The sequence below is a fragment of the Myotis davidii genome, unplaced genomic scaffold (assembly GCF_000327345.1).
Source record: "Myotis davidii unplaced genomic scaffold, ASM32734v1 scaffold198, whole genome shotgun sequence".
NCBI classification, from domain to species: Eukaryota; Metazoa; Chordata; class Mammalia; order Chiroptera; family Vespertilionidae; genus Myotis; species Myotis davidii.
In genome coordinates this window covers 715,395-726,423 of record NW_006291485.1, presented here as the reverse complement: position 1 = coordinate 726,423, position 11,029 = coordinate 715,395, and the positions used below count along the sequence as shown (strand labels likewise).

Genomic DNA, 11,029 nt, shown 5'->3' with positions numbered 1-11,029 from the left:
GACTAAAGCAGGTTTCTGGGGTTTTGTTTAGCTTCTATATTTGTTACATAGTTGCTTAGAGTTGCAGCTCAGAGGCCTGCAGCGGCAGGCTGGGAATGTTGGAGTCCTCTGTCACTGAAGCAAGCAAGCCTCATGTTAGTTTCAAGCTGCCTGGCTGCCAGCCGCCATCTTGGCTGACAGTTAATTTGCATATCTCGCTGATTAGCCAATGGGAAGGGTAGCGGTCGTACGCCAATTACCATGTTTCTCTTTTATTAGGTAGGATATGTGTGTATGTATGTCCTTGACAAGTCAAGTGCCAAATGACCTTCCCCCTTTTAAAATAAGGTCAGTCATCCGACATAATAAAAGGCTAATATGCAAATCGACTGAACAGCGGAATGACTGGTTGCTATGACATGCACTGGCTACCAGACACTCAACGCAGGAGCTGCCCCCTGGTGGTCAGTGTGCTCCCACAAGGGGAGTGTGGCTCAGCCAGAAGCTGGGCTCACAGCTGGCGAGTGCAGTGGCAATGGTGGGAACCTCTCCCGCCTCCGCGGCAGTTGGACATCTCCCAAGGGCTCCCGGACTGCGAGAGCGCGCAGGCCAGACTGAGGGACCTCCCAGCCCCCGAGTGCAAGAATTTCATGCACCGGGCCTCTACAATATTCAGTAAAGAGGCAGTGGTTAAGTGCACAGACTGGGTTCAAATCTGGGCTCTATCATTTACTAGCCAGTAACTCAGGCAAGTAACATTAAGTGTACCATACCAGTTTTCTCATCTGTAAAATGGGGATATTAGTAGCACATACTTTTGAAGCTTACATTGAGTACTCAATAAGTTAATATTCATAAGGCATTCAGAAGAGTGTCCAGTATATAGAAAGAGCTATATAAGTGACTGATCATTTATTAATGTATTGAAATACTTGGCTATAAAAATATGGCCCCTACATAAAAAGAAGAAATTCACAAGAAAATAATCCTGTTGCTTAGTTACATTGCATCAACATATGTAAATAAAAATTACAAAATTACAAAAATGAATGTTAATTTATAACCAAAATGGAAGACTTGAATACACATCTATTACTAAATGTAAATAAGTTTGAGGAAAAAACTTTGTGCATATTATATAAAAAAATGAGCTTGAGTTAATGGGCATCCTATATAATAAAAGGCTAATATGCAAATAGACTAAACAGTGGAACAACCGAACAACCAGTTGCTATGATGTGCACTGACACCATGGGGAGTGCACAGAACATGGCGGGCGTTGGCTGTAGTGGGATGGTGGAGCAGGAGAGCAGGGGTGGCAGACCAAGGCGGGACACCGGTCACTGTCATCGGGGCAAGCCTCTGGTTGTTACTGAAAATTCTTTGCTCCCATGTGCTGTGATCCCACCAGGCACTTGCATCCACTGCCAGCGACGGCCCCGCTTGTACCTGCTGTGGGTGCTGGAGCCATTGCTCGTATCCACTGCCAGTGACCGGCGCTGGTCCCAATTGCTTGGCACCATCAGTGGGAGCAAGCAGCTGCCAGCCCTGATCGCTTCTCCAACTCCCTCTGCTCCTGAGGGGTGATTGGGGCAGCAACTGTTGCTCACACCCATTAACGGTGCCGGCCACAATCGCGCCTTCAGTGGGTGGGAGTGGCAGCGGCGGGAGTGGGGCTGCAGGCAGACAGGTGACCGGGGGTGCGGAGGATGGGCCGAGACCCACTCCTGTGCCTACTGTAGCCTCACAGCCCACAGTTCTTTTCAAGGTGCATGAGTTCATGCACTGGGCCCCTAGTATACTCTGTATTTAAAAATTATAGAATGTATACTGTTTTTAAACAAATATGAAACATAAAATCTGACTAATAGGTTTACCAGTAAAATACTGCATTCAGCTGGATATTAACACACCTCCTCAAAACTAAATCCCCCAAATCACTCAGAGGTTACTTTTAATAATTTAAGGAGAAGCCTAAGAACAAGCAATCTAGAGTTGATATAGCCAATCAGAAGTTTCTGGGGAGCTCATATCATTGTGATTTTTAAAATCATCATAATCAAAATATAGCTTTTTCAATTCTAGGCTTTGAGCCCACTTTCAAGGGAAAAATTAGTAAAGGTGAAGAGAATATAGTGAGGCAAACAAGCCAGATGATGTTCCACCCAGTGACTTCTACCTACTTACGGCCAGAAGAGGAGGTCAACACATCCTTGGGCTTCAGGAAAGCTTTACATACTGAGTATTTTTAATACTGCCTGACAACTTGAACAAAATGTTTCTTTAAGTGAGTAAGTAGGGGAAAATGGGCACTGAAGAAGCTAAAAGTAACTGCTATATTAGGATATAAATATAAAAAAGAATCAACATCATAAAGTCCACTTGACAAAAATGCCATTAAATGAGAAGAAAAGTATATAACACATATAGTGTTTCATTATGATAAATGAAATCACTCAGGAGACATACAGAAATACCTTTGTCATGTATTGATATCTTCAAAGAGTAAATATTATATACCAAACTATGGAATAAAACTTCAGGTTTATTTTAGGGTATAGCTATCGACATAAATGTTTATATTAAAACAACTGAAAATAAATAAATAATGGACCAACCTAAGGATTAGACACTGTTAAAGGTAATATACTACACTCTTAAGGTTTACATTTTCCATTCCCAGTTTAAATTATTTTGTGTCTACTTCGTGAAGAGGTGAGGCTGAGCCATCCTCGTACCGATTACATTCCTAGGGTCTCCCTCTACTGTGAACAAGTCAACAAAGACAGGAATCATGGAAAGATCTTCCAAAATTAATACACTGACAGGTTTTGCATCCAGGGAGTATTTAATATTTTTCCTAATGTAAAGGGTATCATTAAGGGCATTCCCTCAATCTTTATATTCTGTGCAGTGAGTTCTCAGTTTCCTAAGAATGGGAAAAATGGAAGACTTTCCAGTACTGATTACATTTACGAGGACTTTCTCCCCAGAATAAATCCTCACCTCTCTCAAAAACTGAGAGAACATTAAGGCTTTCCTGTTGCATTCAGAGTGCCTCACCATTGTTTTCTCAGTAATGTGAATGTGCTGTGGGGTTTTCACATTCCTTATATGAGTATTTCTCTGTACTGATTTATCACATGTACTGGGCACATTAAGGTGAGTTTAAGCTGAAAGCTTTCCACAAAGATTGCACTCATAAAGTTTTTCTCCAGAGTGAATTAACCCGAGAGTTGCTCAATGATACTTCATATCAAATCAATGTGGAAAGCTGAAGGCCTTTCTTCACTGAGTTCATGACAGGCATCTCAGATGTTTCCCAAGGATCTCTCTCTCCTGGTATACACTCCTTGTGTAGGCTTCTTCCACACTGTATCTGGATTGGTCTGTGTGTCCAATACAATATGGAAGTGATAACATGCCCTTCCAAGGCTAGATTATAAAAGACAACATCGCTTCGGGATTAGCTCTCCCTCAGATCAGATGCTTTGGAGGGAACCTGATGCTACACATAAAAATGCTCAGGCCCATGGAAAATCCTACATGGTGAGGAAATGAAGGTTCCCTGGCAACATCCAGCACTAACTTTCCAGGCATGTGAGTCAGCCATTTTAGAAAAGACTCTTCAGCAGTAAAAATACAGATGATTGTAGCTTCTGATGACAATCTTGACTGGACCCTCATGAGAGACACTGAGCCAGAACTACAAAATTAAGCCATTTATGAACTTCTGACTTTCAGAAATTGTGAGATAATAAGTGTTTGTTGTTTGAAGCCACTATGTTTTGGAGGGAAATTGGCTAGGCAGCAACAGGTAACTCTAACACCTGGCATGAGTTACCACAAGTTGTCTGAGGGATTAAAAAATCAATGAATGCTTTCCCAGTTACTGTATTCAAATCCACCTATTATGTATTTTCTTATGCACAGAAAGGTAAGAATTAGTGGTGAAAGACTTTCCACAATGGTTACATTCATAGGGTTTTTCTCCAGTGTGAGTTCTCACATGTTTCTTAACAGCCGAGAGATTATTAAAAGCTTTTCCACAGTTACTGCATTCATAGGGTTTCTCTCCAGTATGAATTCTTTTGTGCACAGTAAGAGAAAAGCTACTGCTGAAGGATTTGCCACACTGATTACACATATAGGGTTTTTCTCCAGTATGAGTTCTCATATGCTGTGTCAGATAGGAGCTCTTTCTGAAGGTTTTCCCACAATCATGGCACTCATAAGGCTTCTCCCCTGTATGGATACTATTGTGCCCAGTAAGAGAGGACCTCGTGCTGAAGGCCTTTCCACACAGATTACATTCATGATGATTCTCTCTCGTATGAATTCTCTTGTGGCTTTTGAGGTTACAACTAGTACGGAAAACATGAAAACACTGGTTACATTCATAAGGTTTTTCTCCAGTGTGAATTCTTACATGCAGTCTGAGGGATGAGGGATCATTGAAGGCTTTCCCACAGTCATTGCATTCATAAGGTTTCTCCCCATTATGTATTCTCTTATGAATAGTAAGATAAGATCTACTGCTGAAAGATTTTCCACATTGATTACAGTCATAAGGTTTTTCTCCAGTATGAATTCTCTTGTGCTGAGTAAGGTTAGATTTTGTGCTGAAGACTTTAAAACACTGATTACATTCATTAAGTTTCATTCCAACATGATTTCTTTCCTGTTGATAGAGATAAATAACTATAATTCATAATATTTTTAATATTCAGTGTTGTCATACAAATTCTCTCTCCCAGGAATTATGCTAATTAATATAATTGATGTTTTCACTATTTTCAGTGCTTGTATAAGACATGTGCCCAGTTTGAGCTCTTAGGAGTTAAAAAAGATGCAAGTCCTTACCATACAAGAGCATTTTTGATAAATTTAAGACCACTTTATGGTTCAACAGACAATATCTTAGTCACATTTAAGGAAATAATTTACTTCTGGAAACTCTCAGTGAAAAAACTAGTTTGAAGCTAACTTATAATTTTCTCCAAATTCACAATTTTCCCACAACATCTCTCCAGAGACACCATTTTATCTTGTGTAAATAATACTCCTTTTTATCTTGTGGCTTTTCTAACTTAGAGAATTCTTCTACTGTGAAAAACCAAGAATCACCATGTTAGTCTTACCGCTTTTACACCATTAGAACGTTTTTTCCTAAAAACATGCTTCTTAGGTGTTAACCATTTGGCTTTAAGTATAGTCTCCACATCTGAAACAAATTGAAAAGGAATTTAAGTTGGTAGAGAAAAGAAATAGTATACACATGAGTAAAGCTAGACTCTGAGAGATTAGGGTTTTTTAGGAGATTTGCAGTGAAAGGAATAAGAGTATGTAAATTGTAGGTTTTAAGAAAGGATTCTAGAAGGATTAAGATTTGTCAGAGATTTCTAAGAGAAGGAATTATCAGGGATGTAACGTAGAAAGAAATTGGACAAAAAGTTAAAAAAAGACTTAAACAAAACAAGACAAAAACAAGGGGAGACGAAAGCCTCTGAGTCCAAAGTAAAGTATAAGATGCTGAACAGCAAGTTAAAAGGGAAAAAATGCTCATACCAAATGTTCTTGGCCATCTCCATCAGGAAAAAAAAGGACATTTTACAAAGTTCTCTGATATTTCTTAATGTAATACGTACTTCCATGTCCCAAATCACTGGCCACAGCTATTCCTCACAAAAAGTCATATCCTCCTGGTGCTCACCTGAACAAATACCTGGGAGAATTCCTCTTTCTTCTGTCATCACCTTGTCTTCTTGCCCCAACTGAGAGATCAGGCTGAGTTTATCAACATGATACCCTAATCATGGAGAAAAGACATGTTGAAGGGGGACTGTGCAGGTGACAAGCAACTCCATGAAAATGAAGCCAACAATTCTATAGAGGCCAAGTGAGACTTTTAGAGTAATGGAATAATTATACTTAAATTCTAATGAATACTATAACTCCCAAGGAACAAAAATACAAGATCCTTATTCAAGATCTAGGTGACAGGGCATAAATATCTAGGGGTTGACCCTTGAATGAGGGGATTAGGAGAACTGACTACCTGCACAGTCAAAACTCTGCATTTAATTTGATTATCCTGAAACTTTAGTTGTCACTTGGCATCCGTGGAAGATTGGACCTCCTGTGGATACCAAAATCCACAGATGCTCAAGTCCTTTATATAAAATGGCATTTAACAATGCATACAGTTGGCTTTCTACATTCACAGATTCCCAACCCATGGATCAAAAATACTGTTTTTGATCGGTGGTTAGCTGAATCTTCAGATGTGAAGCCTGGGGTATGATGGGCCAACTGTATAATTATTGAAAAAATATCTATGTATATCTACGTATTAATGGACCCATACAGTTCAAACCTGTTATTCAAGGGTCAACTATAGTCCCAAAGCCCATGTCAAAGTCTAAATTACACACATCAGAAGCTCTAAAGATTTTAACCATGGAGATATAAGGTCAGGGTAAGAAACATATATTCAGTTCATAGGGTAGGCATCAGTCACAAAGCTCTGTGAGGGTGGAGAACATGTTTGTCTCATTCATGTAATGAGTACAGACCCAGGAACACAGACTGAGGAACACAGAAGTGTGTAAGAAATTCTAGTGAGAAGTCATGACACTGAAAACAAGAAATACTAAATTCCAAAAGCCCATCCCTATACAGAAGCATAAAATGAATAAACTGGCAAAAACTTTAAGAGTTAACTTTATTAGAATTCTGGAGACTTACCCAAAGATTATAGCAACCAGGAAAATGCTTAATCAAGGAAAAAAAACAGCTGACATTTTAACTGATCCTTGATTAATTCTCTATTTCATGCTTTGGCCGTGACCTCGAAGACAACAGCCCACATTCCTAATACTGGAGGGAGCAGAACGGACCATTATCTCAAGGAACTGTGATTGTTTAGACCTTTCTGAAGGTTTGGCTCAAAGGGCTTGCCTTCATTTACCTAATCCCAAACTCTCCAAGGGCTGAGCTATGCTAAACACATTTAAAGGCAAATATATCAGCCACCACCACCTGAAGTGAGGGAAACCCGTAGAAGAAAACAGAAGACTACCGAAAACTTGGGAGGAAAAGTGTGGAACAATGTATTTTTGAGAATTTTTGAAAAGCTCTTTCATTCATATTCCTTTTGTAGTTGAAAAGAGGGTGCTCTAATAAATCATAATTCCTCCCGTAGCTGGTTTGGCTCAGTGGATAGAGCATCAGCCTGAGAACTGAAGGGTCTTGGGTTCGATTCTGGTCAAGGGGTTGCGGCCTTGATCCCCAGTAGGGGGTATGCAGGAGGCAGCCTATCAATGATTCTCTCTTATCATTGATGTTTCTATATTTAAAAAATAGATCATAAATTCCTAATTGGACAGGTCATGGTGGGTAGTCATACAACACAACTTTGTTTTTTTAAAATAGTTTATTGATTTTTAGCAAGAGGAAGGGAGGAGAGAAATGTCGATGTGAGAGTGCAACATCAATTGGCTGCCTCCTGCACGATGACCCTCACCGGGATCAAGCCCACAACCTGAGCATAGATGCCTTTGACCAGGAATAGAACCGGGAACCCCCTGGTGCATGGGACAATGCCTAACCAACTAAGCAACACTGGCCAGGGCACAACGTAACTTCTTTTTTTTTTTTTTTAAACATAACTTCTTAGTGAGAGGTTTTTAAGCAAGCTCTGCCCATTTGGTCTTGAGCATCTAAATTAACACAGCTTACTCCCCGAAGGCATGACCACCCTAAAGAAAGCGCATAATCTTAACCATCCTGAATTTGATCTACACCCTGCTTGCTTCCATTTTCCTGTAATCTTCCTTGTGTTCCCTCCTTAATTTCAAATGCATAAAAGAAACTGAAAAACTGCTATTCTCCAGAGCATTTGAGATTTTGGTTCCTGGTAATTGTCATCTCATTGATGTTTCTAACTATCTCTCTCCCTTCTTCTCTGTAAAAAATCAATAGAATATATATAAAAAATTCTTAACAAGTTTTGGCCATTTTTGACATTGACACTTTTAATCTGGTAGCCTGTGCATACCCGGGTGGGCACATGCTCAGAAAAGACGTGAAAAAGCACTAAGTCCTCAGCTCTGGCTGACCTTTAGGCTTTATTCACAAGCAGGCTGTGAAGGCTACGGCGAGTGTAAACCCCATTATATACTCAGAGCCCATCTGCAGAGACTAGGAGACGTTTGTTTCTGTTCCACGTATACAAGGAGTTTTCAACATAGCAGTCTTCAGTAGCCACACACAACAAATACAGATATTACCAAATTAGTTCAGAAACATCACTAAACATACAGCAAAAACAAACCCTGGGGATGAGAAAAAGCTGATTCCAGAATTGCCATATGATAGTATCACAAATGTCTAATTTTCAGCCAGTAAAATTACAAGGCAGGCAAAGAAATAAATTTATGGCCCATTATAGGAAAAATATAGAAACGGTACCTGGGGAAACCTAAACATTAAGCTTAGTAGATAGAGAATTTTTAAAAATATACTTTATTGATTTTAGAGAGAGAGAGGAAAGGAGAGGGAGGAAGGGAGGGCGGGCAGGAGAGAGAAGCATCAATGTGTGAGGGAAACATTGCTTGGTTGCCTCCCACAACCTGGGTATATGCCCTGACTGGAATCAAACCAGTGACCTTTTGGTGCACAGGATGATGCTCAAGCAACTGAGCCATACCGGCCAGGGCTAGATAAAGAATTTAAAACACCTATTTTAAATATGCTTAAAGACGCTGAAACCGGTTTGGCTCCGTGGATAGAGCGTCGGCCTGCAGACTCAAGCAAGGGTCCCAGGTTCGATTCCGGTCAAGGGCATGTACCTTGGTTGCGGGCACATCCCCGGTAGGGGGTGTGCAAGAGGCAGCTGATTGATGTTTCTCTCTCATCGATGTTTCTATCTATCCCTCTCCCTTCCTCTCTGTAAAAAATCAATAAAATATATTTTAAAAAAAAGAATATTTGAAGAGATAATGGCTAAAGACTTAACCAAACTTGATGAAAAAAACATAAATATACACTACCAAGATTGAAAAACCCCAGATAGGTTAAACTGAAAGAGACAGAGATCACTCCCAACAGTAATGTACCTACTTTACAAGAAATGCTATTGGGACACTTTCAGACTGAAATAAAATGACAATGAATATTACTCAAATCCACAAAAAGAAATAAACAACACTGATAAGGAAAATACATAGGTAAATATAATTGTCAATGACAATTATATTTTGAGGGGTTTATAACGCCTTCATTTCTGTTCTGTAACTCTTTTTTCCTATATGACTTAAAAGAAATGCTGCCCTAGCCAGTTTGGCTCTGTGGATAGAGCGTCGGCCTGTGGACTGAAGGGTCCTGGGTTCGATTCCAGTCAAGGGCATGTACCTCAGTTGCAGGCCCCTCCCTGACCCAGGCCCTGGCTGGGGAGCATGCAAGAGGTAACCCCCTCTCTCTCACATGGATGTTTCTCTCTTTTTTTGTCTCTTCCCCTTCCACTCTCTCTAAACATCAATGGAAAAATATCCTTGGGTGAGGATTAAAAAAAAAGAGAGAGAAATGCTTAAACCAATAATTGTAAATCTATGTTAATAGCCACACAATGTGTAAGATATAAGGGGTGATAAAGCATTATAAAGTGAGGGAGGGGATATGCATGGTATAGCTATATAGGAACAAAACTTTGGTATGCTATTGAACAAAGTTGGTATTAAATCAAAATAATTATAAATTAAAATGTTAATTATAATCCCCAGGACAGCCACTAAAAATAACTAAAAAAAAAAAATACCAATGTCACCCCAATAAATTCAAAAAACAAAAACAAAACTAAACTGAAGAAAAAATGAGCAGGGAATTAAAATGGCCCACTAGAAAATACAGAACACACAAAAATAAATAATAATGGAGGAATTGAGGAACAAATAGAATACAAATAACAAAATGGCATAAACAGGTTCTTCTTCATCAGTAACTACGGGCCCAGTGCATGAATTTGTGCACAGGTGGGGTCCCTTGACCTGGCCAGCAATTGGGGCCCTCTTGCCCAGTCCCCATCAGCTGGACCCCAGCAGCAAGCTAACCTACTGGTCAGAACGTCTTCCCCTTTGTGGTCAGTGTGCATCATAGCAACTGGTCAGACACTTAGAATATTACACTTTTATTATATAGGATTATCTTACATGTAAATGGATTAATCTGTGTCCAACTAAAAGGCAGATTTTGGCAGAGTGGACAAAACAATCATCCAATTATATGCTATCTATAGGACATTCACTTTACATCTAAAGACATTAATTGGTTGAAAGTCAACTGCTGGGAAAATTTATTCCATGAAAACAGCAGATAAAAGAGAGATTGTGTAGCTATATTAAGTTCAGGCAAAATAGACTTTTAGACAAAAATTTCTATAAGACACAAAGAAAGATATTAAAAGACAACTTCATCAAGAAGATATAACAGAGACATATATGTACCTAACAACAGAGCTCAAAAATATATAAATTCAAAATTGACAGAATCGAAGGGAGAAATAAAGACTACAGTAATAGTTGCAGACTTCAACATACCACATTGAATAATAGGCAGACACTAGTTAGAAGACCAACAAGGAAACAGAGGACTTCGCTAATCCTATACACTAACTGGACCTAATCCTATCTAATAATAGACAAACATGGTAATTAACCGTACCTCCGACACGCTTCCCATTGACTAATCAGGGCGATATGCAAATTAACTGCCAATCAAGATGGTGACCGGCAGCCATGCAGCTGAAGCGAACAGGAGGCTTGCTTGCTCCAGTGAAGGAGGAAGCCAAGGTTCCCGCCCTGCCGCTGCTGGCCTCTCAGCTTGCAGTCTAAGCAACTATGTTGCAATTATAGAACCTAAACAAACCCCAGAAACCTGCTTTCAGCCAGCCAGGCTTCAGCCAGCAGGACTGCAACAGTGTTTCGATTATAGAAGCCAAACAAACCAGATACCTGCTTTCAGCAGCCGAGGCCTCAGAGCTAGAGCCGGCTTC

At 39.8% G+C, this 11,029-nt stretch overlaps 1 protein-coding gene across 2 annotated transcripts in view; it reads right to left on the bottom strand.

Annotated features, from left to right (window-relative positions):
- Positions 1 to 3,186: 3,186 nt before the first annotated feature.
- The window catches only part of ZNF558 (zinc finger protein 558), a 23,560-nt gene continuing 15,717 nt past the window's right edge, over positions 3,187 to 11,029 (bottom strand). For both annotated transcript variants that reach the window (XM_006764770.2, XM_015564615.1), the window contains 3 exons: positions 5,693 to 5,788; positions 5,121 to 5,203; positions 3,187 to 4,660 (listed from right to left, as the gene is read on the bottom strand). In XM_006764770.2, coding sequence (XP_006764833.1) covers positions 3,878 to 4,660; positions 5,121 to 5,203; positions 5,693 to 5,788 — 962 coding nt within the window. In that variant the 3' untranslated portion in view covers positions 3,187 to 3,877. The remainder of the gene's footprint in view (positions 4,661 to 5,120; positions 5,204 to 5,692; positions 5,789 to 11,029) is intronic.